The 15,774-nt window shown below is 41.0% G+C and overlaps 1 protein-coding gene and 1 long non-coding RNA gene across 2 annotated transcripts in view; both read right to left on the bottom strand.

Annotated features, from left to right (window-relative positions):
- Positions 1-2,485: 2,485 nt before the first annotated feature.
- LOC112486386 (uncharacterized) lies at positions 2,486-7,340 on the bottom strand. The gene is made up of 2 exons (XR_003048813.1): positions 5,941-7,340; positions 2,486-5,328 (listed from the first exon to the last, which is right to left on the bottom strand). It is a non-coding gene; the product is annotated as an uncharacterized LOC112486386 (long non-coding RNA).
- A 73-nt stretch (positions 7,341-7,413) lies between these two features.
- Positions 7,414-15,774, bottom strand: part of LOC103397059 (methylcytosine dioxygenase TET3-like) — a 31,712-nt gene continuing 23,351 nt past the window's right edge. Inside the window, exons 6-12 of the mRNA XM_017042774.2 lie at positions 15,726-15,765; positions 14,585-14,793; positions 13,743-13,890; positions 13,537-13,626; positions 13,273-13,410; positions 12,317-12,665; positions 7,414-10,001 (exon numbers count right to left, since the gene is read on the bottom strand). Coding sequence (XP_016898263.1) covers positions 8,188-10,001; positions 12,317-12,665; positions 13,273-13,410; positions 13,537-13,626; positions 13,743-13,890; positions 14,585-14,793; positions 15,726-15,765 — 2,788 coding nt within the window. The 3' untranslated portion in view covers positions 7,414-8,187. The remainder of the gene's footprint in view (positions 10,002-12,316; positions 12,666-13,272; positions 13,411-13,536; positions 13,627-13,742; positions 13,891-14,584; positions 14,794-15,725; positions 15,766-15,774) is intronic.

The following is a 15,774-nucleotide window of genomic DNA, read 5'->3' as shown; positions in this document are numbered from 1 at the left end:
TTCAATGATCATGACATTTCCAAGCAAAAAGTATCGGTATCGTATCGGTACCCTGTGTTTACTTGGTATCGGATCGATACCAAAATTCCCAGTATCGCCCACCCCTAATACGCTATGACCATATATGATTAGGAAATATTTTAACACTAAGAACAACAATAACAATAAACCCAAAATTACGCTGATATGTATTTAAACTATTTACATTTATGTGGCGTTTACAACTGTTTTGTTTTTGGTTGTAACTTTTCTTAATTTAACAGTGCCTTACTTTCGGAGTCAGCTGTGGCTGTTGGCGCTGCTGCAGACTCGCTCCGTGCGCTGCGCTTTTTCCCTGCATAAATTCCTCTCTCAGCTCTTTTGCCAGCTGCTGCAGGACTGTCCTGCGTCCTTTGCTGCTGCCGGTGCACTCTTTGAAGAGAATGTGTTCATGTTTTCCATCCAGGTCCATTATGTTACAAAAATCGGCAACTGGCCACGTCCGTGTGACGCCTTTCTCAGTGTACACCCTCACTATCTGATGGAGGACGTCCATTCCGTACTTGGTGTTATTATTGAGTCCGGCTTTGCTTTCGGCCTAGTGATGCCTCAGGTGTGATAAAATGCACAATAAAGGTCAAAAACAGTAGCCTACTGACTATAATGTAATGTAATCGAAGTTTACATGATCATTAATGACATTTCCTGCTGCTTTACAAAAGAAAAAAGTACACAACGTTTAGGTTTTTACATTACATTGCTACGCTGCTATGCACAGGCAACATTTTCTGAGCATGAAAACCCCATACATCATACATATATATACTGTATATTGCTTCTACAAACTGCCATTGTATCACTTCTCTTTTGCCACCTTAAATTTGCTTTTGATCTGATTTTGTTTTGTATTAAAAACTCCAAACAGTTTTAGTTGTTCTGTTTTTAATATTTTAACCATCAAGCTCAAACTAGTATCTTTAAATGAATACACACATATGGATGTGTGTGTGTGGGGGGGCTTCGTAATTGGACTGTAGAGGTGAATAAAATAAACTAATTTAGCCATGTTCTCTATTGTTTTAGAAGAAAATATTTTTCTTGTACTTTCCTCTGGTCCCTCACTGAGAGAATCAAATTAAAATGACATGGTCAAATGAAACAAGGGATTGCTGTCATAAATGTGCCCTGTTGTGGACCACAGAAATATATTACACCGTTGTAGGACAAATAACAGAGTAGAAGTAATTTAAATTTAAATGAGCTTAATGTCAGTAGAATGAAAATCAAGAGAAATAAAAAGAAAATAAAAATGTTTCAGTATAGGTACACTTGCACACAGACTATGAAGGTACTCAGTGGTAGCTTGTTTCAAACTTGGATGCTTCCTTTAACCCTTCTGTCTCTTCCTGTAACTGAATCGGAGACAGTGTTGGCATCCACTTACATTTTTCAGACTCTGGGACATTTTTTTTATTCTGAGTAAGTCCCTCTGTCTGTTTTCAGATGCACTTTGGATTATTTTCCTTTTTGATGTTCTGTTTTCCTCATTATTTGGGCAGAGGAACTGGTTCAGGCCGGTTCTGTGACCTGTCTCTTCAGTGCCATCAGTACTATACACCATCCTGTTATGTAAACCATCAGCATGCACACCTTTCTTCAGTACTTCTCCTTTTAGTACAGCATTGAAAAACAAAACAGTACAAATTGATATGGAAATTTAATATAATGAATATATCGTTAATATTTGAATAAATGTATTTACAATATCTTAACAGTAAGCAAAACTAAAATAAAACTAAATGAATTGCACTGTGAAAAAAGTGTACACAAGTAAGATGAGAGAAGATGTAAGTTTGCTAAAGAAAAATAACCAAAAGACACCAAGAATATTTTAAGTAATGGTCAAGAGTTAAGAAAGCAAAGTGTAGCAAATAATTGGCGCTAAATGACATGAAAAGAATGCATTAGCAAAGATACTGTGAGTTTCCCTCCCCTCCCCCTGCCTGTATCTGCTGTGTTCATCACTGTGATCACACACACTGTGTCTACTCTCACTCCTGTCACCTAGTGCCTTGGTTATATATACAGGTATACACCTCCTACATTCTGGCCTCGTCTGGTCATTGATCCGTGTGGTGAGTATAGTGCTGTTGTGCTTGCTGTTACTGCTTCATGTTTGAGATTCTTGTTCAGTGTTTACAGTTAATGTCTTGCATTTCATGCTTGGTGTTCCCGGTTAGTTCCACAATTCATGTTCTTGCTTTGTGAGCTCTTGCGATTGCTTTGTTCTTTTATTCCTGAGTTATGTTGGAGAAAGTCCTGCCTGTTCTTTATTTTATACAAGTGTATTAAGTTTTGGACCCTATGAATAAACTTTCTGATGTTGATCCATGTCTCTGCTGTACTGCTATGAAATGCACTGTTCTGTCTGTCTTTTTCCTGAGTCCTGTAAATGTAACAGAGCTGAATGTCGTTGAAGCTGATTTGAAATAAGACAAAGACCTTGTTCATTTCAATGTTTTTATTGATCGCGCAACGTAAAACAATATTGTGGGTTTTCACCACATACACTATGTGTACACATAATACACCGTACAGCTACAAAGAGAAAGACTGAAGAAAAAGGAAAAATCTAAACACTTAGTGCTATACATACTGCATCCTCGACGTGAAGAGAACCTTGAAGAATCCCCAAAACTCCCAACGAAATATAGCTGCCAGTTGTGTTTTCCATTTCTTGTATTTCTTTGTTTAAAAGGAGTCCAGGCCCACATTTTAAATTTGGAGCATTATAACTTATGTCACATTAGTTCTACAGTTGGGGCTTTTTGGATAACTTTTTGTAATTGACAGACAAAATCTAAAGTGTAAAGTGAGGGGGTGGAGAAGAGGAAGTGCATGTCAGGGGGGAGGAAGTGAAGGCAGTATACAATCACTATCGGTGTATGTTGTTCAAATATCAGTTAACGTGAACATAGAACATACCAGATGTGACTTTTCTGAGTAACAGTTGTTATAATAACTACTAAATATAGGTCATTCTATTTTCACTGACTTCAAGTATAATGTAAGAAAAGTTTTTAAAGAGTGTGACGAGCTGTTTGAGCCCCCCCTGCACTTTGTTTAAAAAAAGATGCAAATTGTTAGTGTAGTTTGCCTCTCTAAGAAACTGCTCTCATTAAAAATGAACTTTTCTTAACATTTAAAGAGCACCAAAACATTTGTGATGTGTTTTTTCTTTTTTCTGAAACATCTCAAACAGTGAATGCAAGGAACAGAAAAGTAGTAGCACCAGCTGACTAAAAACTCAGTTTTAATTAACAACTGTGGAGTGATTAGGATACGCTGTATCCCTAGCACTTTATGTAAGCGTGTGTGTATAATGGCTATGTGTTTAATTAAAGGAGCCTGTTTCCAGCCCCTGTGCCAATTTAACCATTTATCACAATGTCAGTGTAATTATTACTTTGTGTTTGGCTCACAGAGTTTGACATGATTTGAAGCTAAATGCACTAAGATTGATTCACACTGCTAGGGGTTGAACAATGGTGACAGGGTCGGTCCCAAAGGCCGGCTGGAAGTCTGGCCTAATGAGTGACATGGCTGAAAAAAAAGATTAGTTATTAGTAAGATCACAGCCTTCAGCCCTTTCACTTTAGCACAAATGAAGCGACTTCCCTAACATTCTGAACATGTCACTTTAAAAGGGTAACTGTAATAAGAATAACCTTTTGGCTGGAACACTTTGTTGCTTGAAAAGGACAAGAACATTATCTGGTTTGAAAGGACAGACCACAAAACACTGCAACTGTGCATCAAGGGTAAAAAAAAAAGGGGTTAAAACTACTTCATCAGCACTTTACGCATGGCCAGACTTTTCACCTGCACCAACAATAGCAATGAAGTACATGACAGTAGTCGCCACACATCTGGTATGCAGTAAACCACGGCCACATTGATAAAGTGTGTATCTAGAAGAGGGACGTTAACTCAGTCCTGTTTTTCAACCCAGGCTTCAGGTGCAAAACCACTCATTGCCAACAGAGGGCACTAAGGCTAAAAACTAAAATATTTTGCCAAACCTTATGAAAAAGTCAAATTACTACACAAATGACTAATTAAGAAGTGTTTAAGTTGCAAAGTTTGCTTATTGACTTTCATAGACCCATTTCTTTGGTAGCTAATAGAAACTAATAGAATAATTCTAATAACTGTTGTATACAAAGCTTAAGGCCAGTTGAACCTGCTTTGGGCTACCAAATGCCTATATCCCACTGCTTTGAAATAAGTTGTACATTACCACTATATTTTATTTTTTATTTTACCAGGCTGAAATAAAAAGATAACCTACACGTTTTAATCTGCACATACGTCCTGTGAAAGTCATCAATGAATGCTTATGTGGAGGTTTTTGTTCAAAGTCTCAGATCAGTGGGGTACATGAATATAACTTGTCTGTAAATCTGGGATGAATGTCAGTACATGTTACTTAAGTACTGTACCCCAACAGTACTTAAGAAAGTCAAACAGCAGTGTTTCTAAACACACATTTACACACAACACACGGGTCTGCCTGTTGTATACTGTTGTTTAGGGCTGTAATGAACTTTTACATGACCCTGCACCCCCCCTTCCCCTGCCCCCATGTCATTCCAGGTCTAGTTTACCAGTTAAATAATCTTACCTAAATAATTTTCAATATTTACATTTTCATCTCTCTTGAGAGAAAAAAAAACAAACAAAAAACCTAAGCTTCAAGTTGTCAATATTCGGCTCTTTCTTCTTTTTTTAAATAATTAAAATCAAGATTGAAAGTGCTTTTATAAATCTTTTTTTTTTGTATTTACAATTTGTATTAGCTATATAAAACATAAAAAAACAAAACATTAAAGACAATCACTATTAACATCTTCACATAGTAATAAATAAGAGGTTTACAAACAAAAAAAAAAACAGAAGAAGAAAGCAGGTTAAACAAGTGAGGGGACACAAAGAGACAAACGCTTGATTCTCTGCCCTCAGTAGCAAGTGTGAGGTTGTGACCAGTGTCTCTACAGCGTGAGGTAAAGAGCTGGAGACACAGCAGAACAGGGTCTTTCACAGATGACCAGGGTCCTTACCAAAGACTGTACGTAAGAAATGGAAATGTAGTAATTAGTGACGTTCCATTCAACAGACCACCAAGATTATCAGGATGATTTTCACACTCAATAGTACATGGACTCAACTGCTAATGCAGGCCTTCATATATCAATTAGATCTGGTCCATAAACCATAAAAAAGGAAACAGAAGATAAATCTTGATTGTTCGGTTGAAGATCTCCCGTCAGACTTTATCATCCATTTCCTCTAAATTGGATCAGAACAGAATCAACATTTTAAATTGAATACCATAAAGTTGTCTGATTTTTCTTCAGATTTCCATTCGGGGGAAGTTCAATTTAAAACCAGCAGGTTTTTACAGATTGGGCTGAACTGGGCTTCCTACGTCCATTTCTTATATATGGTATGGTGTTGACCCATAATAACCACAGAGCATCCAGGAGTTAGTCTGTGTTGAGTTTTGACAGCTGCAAAGGTTTATGATTCATTAGGTTAGTCAAATTCTCTCTCTTTGGTTTGTCTCTCACTCTATCTGCATATGTGTTCTGTTAATCTTTCACAGACAGCACACAGTAATGGATTCATGTACTTGATGGATTAGTGGCCAACTCCTGGAGGCTGCAGTGATCATTCACTTTCAACTCTCAGGACTGTTGTTCTCTCTGAGACCAGGAAGGCATGAACGACTGTGCTTTCTCTGCCCTGTACAGTGTTCTTTTGTCATGAGTGAGACAAAAACAATGTTGCTGCAGTGAGACTACAAAAAGGAACCAGGCTTAGGCCCAATGTCAAGAGCTGCACTCACTCTGATTGGCTGGTTCTGTGAAGACATGGTGCCTGCAGAAGGCCAACATTTACCTCTGCTTTCAAGATGATGACAGCACCATGCAGAGAGGAAGAAGTCGGCCCTTGGTGGAGAAATCAAGTGTTGTAGGAGAGCACCAGAGTGTGTCCAGGAGCACCGACAAGAGCTGCTAACCCAACACTGTTTTCTTCTGCTCTGAGCCAGCATGGGCCTGCCAAGGGTCTGTCCAGAGACTGGGATGACGTTTGTGCCTCAGTGGGACAAAAAACAGCTTCAACTTAAGCTGCTTCGGTGGAGGGCCCAGCCACGGTCAGCAAAAAAAGCCTGAGACACCCCTCTGCTGGCCATAGTTAGTTAAGGCTGCAAGGCAAGGCTCATCTTGCTACTGGGTGGAGCTCAAGTGCTTGTACTGTATGTCTTGGAATGGCAGCCACTGCTGCCCTCTAAAAAAAAAAAAAAAACTTATCTTTATTTGTCATTGTGACACAGCACAGCACACCATGCACAACGAAATTTAACCTCTGCATTTAACCCATCACCAAAGTGAACAGTGGGCAGCCGTGGTCAGCGCCCAGGGAGCAGTGCTTGAGGACGATGCCATGCTGCATGGTGGATTCGAACCTGGGGCCTTCCAGACCGAAGTCCGCTTCCTTTACCACTAGGCCACCACTGCCCTCTAGAGTTTACACTGACAAATGCCCACACCTATTTGAACGTGATAGGAAGAAAATTAGTGCCACCTGTTGTATCTGTGTGATAAAATGCTTAGCTGGCTCAAAAGGCTTTTACAAACAGTATGACTTATTTTCTTTTCTTGAAAAATGATGCATGTGGCCTAATTAAACCCCAAAAATGCAAAATGGGAGCCAGATAAAGCACCAGAAGTACAGCATCAAGTGCTATGAATAAGGATGGAATGATAATAGAGCTGAACGTTGAGCACCTTTTAAAAGCTGGAGGGTGCAGATAATGAAGAGGAGACATCAGCTAGAGACAAGATCAGCACCACTGTGGAGAGATGTCCATTTTTGTTGGTTTAGAAATTGAGTGTCTTCTGTGACATTTTAAAAAAGGTGGTTTGTGCCACCATTGTTTCACCAATATATACAACATACTGTAAGTTTTGTGACTGTATTTGTCCATGTCTGTTTTTGACAATTTGGTCCACAGTATGTATAATAATTAAAGCAGTGGAACTGTTAAAGTGCCAATATTATGTCCTGACAATGGCCAAACATTGGAAAATTAACCTAATCGATTATTTAAAATTTTTAGAATCCAATATAAATCTGAAGCCGTCATCGAAAACACTGCTATTTCTGAAATGCGAATAGAAAGGCATTGTTTTGTTTAATATCAATTTAAAATCTTGCCAGTAGGATGATGGCTCCTCCTCTTACAAAACAGTTAAGGAAAACATCACAAAAATAACAGGGTAGGCATTTCCCAGACATGGAAAAGAAATCAATATATACAACATACTGTAAGTTTTGTGGCTGTATCTGACCATTTGGTCCACAGTATGTATAATAATTAAAGCAGTGGAACTGTTAAAGTGCCAATATTATGTCCTGACAATGGCCAAACATTGGAAAATTAACCTAATCGATTATTTAAAATTTTTAGAATCCAATATAAATCTGAAGCCGTCATCGAAAACACTGCTATTTCTGAAATGCGAATAGAAAGGCATTGTTTTGTTTAATATCAATTTAAAATCTTGCCAGTAGGATGATGGCTCCTCCTCTTACAAAACAGTTAAGGAAAACATCACAAAAATAACAGGGTAGGCATTTCCCAGACATGGAAAAGAAATCATTTGAGTCTGACTGATTCAGACTGATTGCTTTAAAAAAAAAAAAAGAAAAATTATTTTAAAGCAACTAAAAAAAAAAACATCATTAATAACATTAATGAAAACAGCAATAATAAAAACAAACATGTCTTCATTATAATAATACCTGTAATACCAACATTAACAGTAACAATATCAATCATATTAATATTGATAATAATAGCAATAGTTAGAACCATTAAACTTCTGTGAACAAGAAAAAAAGTTATGGAGTTCCTCTTGAGAGAAGAGAGAGGAAGAGCACCACAAGCAGTTGGTCTGAAGCCCAAACCACTGCCTGACATGAGGTAAAACAACAAAGATACCCCCCCCCCCATTTATGTTTGTAGAGAGGGGACACGATGGAGAGATGCCAGACTGTGAGAAATTGGAGAGCCTTCACTCTCTCAGCCCTTCACTGCACCACTGTGTAGCTGTGAGTCAGTCAGTCTGCGTCTGTCTGACCTTACGCATTGCAGCTGTAGGGCCCAGTGAGGTGGGTAAAGGCATAGGGACACATTGTAACCATAGAGGTGGTGTGTAATGTGGGAGCTAACCGTATCACTGACCCCTCTCTCTTTTCTTTAAATTGTCCAGGTCCTGGGCTAGCACCTGCTGTGGTAGCTCCCCACTTGCGTTTCTTGCTGAGGGCTTTGATTTCTTCCTGGGAAAGGCCAAGGAGAGCTGCTTCCTGCTGCCGCTGCTGCGCTCGCTCTGCCAGGATCTTCATTTTGGCCTCCCACAGAGCCAGACCATGCATGGGCTGGTTGAGGTTTTTGTGTTGGTAGAAGACCAGTGAGATGCGTGTGGGGTGAGAGCGATCAGGCCTTTTGAGTGGTGTGGTGGCGTGGAGTTCACGACGGGCACATTCGATAAGGATTGAACCATGAGCTGGTGCTACAGCCACTCCCCCAATATTAGGATCGAGGAAGTTGTGCTCACTGTCAGAAAACACCTCGTCATAGTCTCCTCGACCTTTGGTGCACTCCATGTCAATGTCAGCCTGTCTTGTCTCCCAGCAAGCTTGATCTGACTGCTGCAGGGCATCAGGGAAGAGGCGGCCCTCAGGTGCAGGAGACGGAGTGCTGCCTGCCACTGAACCTCCACATGACTTCCAGGCCTTCTCCTGCAGGCCCAGTGGATTGGAACACCGGCTCTCCCCAGTCTTGGACCATATTTTGTCAGGGTAAGCTTCTGCAGGGTTGATGTGCTTCATACCAGGGCTGTACGCAGCAGGGCCCATGGCCCATGGATTGGGCTGAGGACTAGGAGCAGGACCGGGCCATTGGCATGGTGTCGCTGGTCCTGGCATTCTTGGCTGTGGTGTAACTGAACCTGAGTGAGAGTTTGCAGGTTGCGGTGTACCAGGGGTATTTGGATAGGGCATCACAGGACGTGGGGGGGCTTGGTACATGCTACCTGGGAGCGGTGTGCCTAGGTGTGGGGACAGAGATGGAGATGAAGGTACCTGAAGAGATGGTGATGGGGATGGAGAAGCCATGGTGTTGGAACCAGGGTAGGACGTCCACTTCTGGGGGAAAGGAGACTGGTGCTGCCGCTGCTGCTGAATGTGCTGGATGTGGTGGAACTGCTGTTTATCCAGGTTTAACATTGATACTTCATTACTCTGTTTATAGTCATGATGGCTGTCCCAGTTTGTGGAACCAATACTTGCATTGATCTTCTGCCCTGGCCAGGCATCAGGCTGCAGGTTGCCTGGTGTGTTTGACCCAGCTCGACTTGGCAATGCCCCTTCATACACTGTCACATCCATGGGCTCCTGTTTAATTATGGGGGTGCCTTTGCTGGATATCTCAGAGGAGACAGAAGACGGACGGGTCTGGGTGTAATCTGCTGATTGGCCGTAGGCGCTGGGGTTTGGTTGGGTGGTTTGTTCTGCTTTGCCAGGATAATGCTGATGTAGTTGGGACTGAAGGCTCCGAATATCAGGCTTCATTTCTTCCTGGACATCCTTACTACCTGCTTTGGCCTTAGAAGAGTTTTGACCCTCGTAGGTCCTCTGCTTATGGGGGAAAAGTCCATTGGGGGCGTAGTTGTAGTAGCCATAGTGCATTGTCGGAAGATTGGATGCTGGATGGTAGCCATTAACTGGGTCTGGAGCAGAGGGCTGGCCAGTGTGGGAAAGGCCTCCCCTTGCATAGTAGGCAGGATGTGGAAACATGTTGTTGAAAGGGTCTGCTGTCTGCACAGAGTAACCGTCCTGCGATACATTGAAGGGTTCCTTTTTGACAGCAAGCTTCATCTCCTGTTTAATAACTGCTGCAACAGAAGAAAGACAAATTAGAGACTAGACTTCTCACCTAATGTAAAACACATTTCATTGTTTAATAGTTCTACAGGCAGCACTGATGAGAGCCACAGCATGATTGGCCAAGTTGTAGTTGATGTTACTACAACACAATCCGGGCTGACAACCTCAGGACATTCCTGGTAGAAGTAATGACACAATCCTCCCATATCTGGCACACACACAACAAAAGATTTTCATAACAAAATACTGAGGTAAAAAAAGTCAAATGTCTTTTGTTTCTGAATATTTAGAAAGTAGTGATGGGTAAATTAGATTTTTTTTCACTGACATAAACGCTGATTTTAAGCAAGGACAATAACTGCAGACACACTAGTTGAAATTACAATAAAATCGTACTCTTTTCACAGTAAGTAAATCATGAAAGTAGAGAAAGCATAAGCAGAGAGCATAGAACCACAATGGCAAATCCAATAGACTGTTTCACCTGTATTAACCAAATAAATGTAATAACTTCATTTTCTGGGACCCTAGAAATGTCATTCATGTCCAGTAATCTGTCCTACAGTCTGGACAGAGTAGGCCATAAGGTGAACCCGACGTCTGGGAACTACACGATCTCAACTTCATAAATAAGAACGAGTTACATTAAACTTACAGCAAAAGGTTCGTCGCAAAATATCCTTTTTTATATCGATGTATTTTATAAAGAACTAGCGTCTTCGGGGCGAAATAAAATTTTGGTGCGCAAGAGGTGGCACGGTTCGACACGTGATCGTGCTACACCAATCGAGTAGCTGATTGATGTCAACACTTCTGGCAACACGGCTTCCTTCGTGGTTCTACTTAACAGAGGAATTCTCCCAAAAGTCTTCTAAAGTGGGCCAAATGGCCAAATTCTAAACAGTGCTTTATACATAGCCGCCTGTACGAAGAACAATAGACGAAAGAAATAGACGATAAGGTGAACTTTGTATGTTAAGTCATTTTGATCAATAAAAGGAAGTAATCAATGACAAGGGCCATTTGTTTATTCATTCGTTCATTTATTCGCTCCTAACTAAATACAACACCGATCAATCATAAAGAACTTTATTAAAACATATACAGTATACATGCAGTATGTACAATATATAAAACAATACAAAACAGCATAAGAAAATGAATGGTAATATTAACCATGCAACCGCTGCAATACAACTCTGAGGCTACACATGAAATGTTAGTCTTCACTGTCAGTGTCAGGGCAGTTGTCATCCTCCTTCTCTTCGATTTCATGTTTGCTTTCTGTATGGCATCATCAGCCTCGCCAGAATTGTCTATTCCCCTCACAAGTGATGCCCTCCATCAGCACTGCAAAAAAGGCAAATTATCAGGCTGCAGTCATGAGGTCCTGCATCAAACAAAATATAGGTGCTCCATCACCTGCTGGATATGGTTGGCACTTAGATGATGGAAATCTACATGTCACATGGATGACAAGAAATCCGGCCCCTGACAGTGTGTCTTGTGTCTCTGCAGGACTCTGTTGTACAGACCTGTGTAGGTGTTGCCACTGTGCAAACAAACATGAAATCGAGGAGAAAGAGGATGACAACTGCCCTGACAGTGAAGACTAACATTTCATGTGTAGCCTCAGAGTTGTATTGCAATGGTTGCATAATTAATTACCCGGTAATTTGTCATTTTCTTATGCTGTTTTATATTGTTTTATATATTGTACGTACTGTATCTATATATGTTTTAATAAAGTTCTTTATGATTGATCGGTGTTGTATTTTGTTAGGAGCGAATAAATGAACGAATGAATAAACAAATGGTCCTTGTCATTGATTACTTCCTTTTATTGATCAAAATGACTTAACATACAAAGTTTACCTTATCGTCTATTTGCCTCATTGTTCTTCGTGCAGGCGGCTATGTATAAAGCACTGTTTAGAATCCATTTGGCCCACTTTAGAAGACTTTTGGGAGAATTCCTCTCTATCGGTAACGACGGAGAGTTCTACTTAACGTGTTGCCAGAAGTGTTGACATCAATCAGCTACTCGATTGGTGTAGCACGATCACGTGTCGAACCGTGCCACCACTCGTGCACCAAAATCTTGCTTAACCACTAAGCCACTACTGCCCCAGTGGAAGAGAAAGCATAAGCACAGAGAGCATGGAACCACAACGGCAAATCCTATAGACTGTTTCACCTGTATTAAGTGAACAAATGTTATAACTTGCATTAACATTTTCCGGGAACCGGGAAATGTCATTCGTGTCCAGTAATATGTCCTACAGTCTGGACACAAATACACAAGAACAACACCCTAACCCACCTCCATTGCCTCCGGGCTGTGGTGAACCGCAGACCTCAGTCTTCACAACTGTTTTTTCTGGAGTCTCCCCTGTCTGCTGCAGGAGTTTATTTTTTTTCTTCTCAGAGGCAGCCTTCTTGGCCTCTAGCCGGCGCTGTCGGCAAGACTTGGCAGGCTCAGGTAGCGTCCTAACTTCACGACGGAAAGCTTGAAGAACCTGGATAGCTCCTGACTTCATCTTGAGTTTTTGATTCTCCTCACTGCCAAACTCATCAGTTCTTGCGATCTTGTACAAAGGCAGGACGTGGAGCTGCTCGTCGTCAGGGATCACACCCACGTGACGGTTGTCCTCCTTCAACAAAGTACACACCTAAAGCAATTTTGATGAAATTTAAATTAAAATACTTCACTTAAGGTTATTTATGTTTAAAATAAACAAAGAAAATACTTCTTCTTTCGGCTGTTCCCTTCAGGGGTCGCCACAGTGGATCATTTGCATCAGCTGCTTTTACTTCAACTACCAACTATGTCTATCAACTACCAACATCCCCAAATCTCCTCTGAGGTCTTCCTCTTCTCTTTCCTGACAACTCCATCTCTAACATCATTGTCCAGTATATTTACAATCTCTCCTCAAAACATGTCCAAGCCATCTCAACCTCACCTCTCTGACTTCATCTCCAAACCTTATCTGTCCCTGCTCCTGTTGATCTTCATTCATTCTTGCCAATCAAAAGTCCTGAAAAATTATTAAAAATTGAAACCAAACAAATGTGGATGTGGTTGCAACAAGTATTGGTATCGGACATAAGAAGGTTCTATTGAGCCGTCCTTAACTGCCTCATTAGAAACCTATTAACCTATTAGAAAGTATCAGATCTCAAATGTTTTCTAAAGCAGCGCTCCTTGAATAATAAATCTAAATATGCTCGAAATGAGCCCCCAAATACACACAGCGATCACAAGAGAGACTTTACCACTGTGCAGCCATTATGAAGGTTGTGCTGGTCTTTATGAGCGTGGGCACAGAAGTCCATGCATGCAGTGACTCCAGAGAATGGCCGTCCTTCCTTTAAACCGAGCCTGCAATCCAGAGCTTTGGCTTCTGACACACACTGAAGGAAACAGCAAAATACAGGAGAAAATGATGTGTAAAAATATCCTGTGAGCGAACATCACAACCCAGTACAATCCAAAATGTTAAGTAGTGTCTTTAGTCGTTGTCTGCCAGTAAAACAAACCTGATTAGTGTATGCCTGCGGGGCCAACTGTTTGTACAAAGGAGCCACCATGGTTGCCAAATTTTGAAAGTTATCCCTGAGTTTCTCCTCCTGAAAAAAAAGAAATAAAAGATCCTTATATCAGAACACAACCACTAAGCTTCTAATAAGCTTGGTGACATCAACGTACTATTTTACTCAAAACATTATAAAAGTAGAACAGGTACCTCTTCAGGGTGATCTCCTTGTAGTCTGAACTTGCGTGGCATTTTACTTCGAGCATACTTGCAGCCATTGAAGTACATGCTCCAGGAGCAGCCGAAGGAGAAGGAAGCGCCACAGCTTTCATCTTTTCCTTGACATGCACAAGTGCGACTGCAGGGGGAGACAGTGAGCATAATTGAAATGACGTGTGGCTAATAAGTTTGTACTTTGCATGGACACAACATCCTACATGTGTTACTGAGGCCAAATATCAGAATACCTGAAGCACATTTTCATAGTTTTATAGTCTTTTTTAACGACAGAAACAAGTAGTAGAGTCTGGAGCAGGGGAGGAAAGTATTAGAAAAGACAACATGTTGTTCTTTTGTTTATTTTTTTTTTTTTAGTTATCTTTATTTGTCATTGTGACACAGCACAGCACACCATGCACAATGAAATTTAACTCTGCATTTAACCCATCACCATCACCAAGTGAACAGTGGGCAGCCGTGGTCAGCGCCCGGGGAGCAGTGCTTGAGGACAGTGCTCAGTGCATCTCAGTGGTAACCTGGCAGTTGGTGGATTCGAACCTGGGGCCTTCCGGACCGAAGTCCGCTTCCTTTGCCACCAGGCCACCACTGCCTCCTGTTCATTTTATACATATACTGTATATATATACTTTTTCCTCACATAAGAAAAACTCACGATTGCAACCTTCATAGAACTTCCTTTTTCCCCAACTGATAAAATATATAAACAAATACTTACGTGCATACTAACACATAAAATACCTGAAACCAGCAATAGAATTTTGTGCAGCTTTTAAGTTGATCCTTCTCATGAAAAAAAAACATCAGTGACTTACTCATTGTTCAGGCCACAGCGGCGGCTGGTGGGGTTGCCATATCTGGTAAGGGTGTCACTCAGCTCCATGTAAAGCTTGTCAGCCAGGAGTCTGGGGACACCTTCCCAGGCCATGATGAGGATGATGATGACGGCGTTGTCACAGTGATGGCCTTGACGCTCTCGCACCAGGCAAAGAAGCTTCTCTGTCTCATTTTTACGACGAATCACCTGAACGGAAAGAAAACTTTAGGTTATTTCAGCCTTTTTCTCTTTAGAACATTAGCTAAACAGAAGAACCTGCCAACAATGTAAAGCATTATCTGCCGCTGCTTGATATTGCCATTTAGACCATTTTAGTCACATTTATTTGACCATACCTTTCATTATGGGACACACTTAAGGATATATATATATGCGTTGTAGTATGATGAAACTCCACTTCTCCTCCTCCTCTCCCGGCTGTTGTTCCCTTCAGTATTCACAAAGCGCATTGTTTTCCTGCATCTCAACCTAACCTTCGCCTTATCTGCTGTTACACCAATCTCCTTTCTGTCCTCCTTCACTACGTCCCTGAATCTTCTTGGGAGTGTCCTTCATTACATCCCATCTGACAGCTCCATCTTCAACATCCTCAGTTCACTATCTTTCCTTAGCTTATGTCCAAACCATCCCTACCTTCATAACAAGGTCATAACACTGCATAAGAATCTCAGTGTAGGTGTCAGTGTAACAGCAGGATATAAATACAGCATTTCCACTGAGTTCTGCTACAGTGCGACGTAACTCAATTTTTGCCGTAAGTCGGAACTCACATACTGCACTTAGGTGCCTCATCGTTCATAGTCAAATGAAAGAATAAAAAGAAGTGAATGTAGCACAATCCAATGTATGGCGTACAACTGGCAAAAGTAAACAAAGCCGTCTTCTATCTATCTATCTATCCTGCAGCTGGACAACGTTTTAGTCCTGCTGCACTCCAAACTAGTTGGTGAGTTTTAATGCCGTACGTTGGAATGAAATACAGTGTAAAATACCCCAACTATCACGACTGTATTCTTCTTCAAACATTACCTCATAAATACACTGACACCATTGCAAATATTGTCATGTGCAGCCCTCCTCTGCATGTCATAAGATTGCTGTGATGTAATGCAACTCACCCATTTAGCAATAGGACATCCTCGCGAGCTCTTTCCCTCTCTTTCTGTG

Source organism: Cynoglossus semilaevis, chromosome W (assembly GCF_000523025.1).
Source record: "Cynoglossus semilaevis isolate Cse_v1.0 chromosome W, Cse_v1.0, whole genome shotgun sequence".
Classification (NCBI taxonomy): Eukaryota; Metazoa; Chordata; class Actinopteri; order Pleuronectiformes; family Cynoglossidae; genus Cynoglossus; species Cynoglossus semilaevis.
This window is presented reverse-complemented; position numbering and strand designations above follow the sequence as displayed.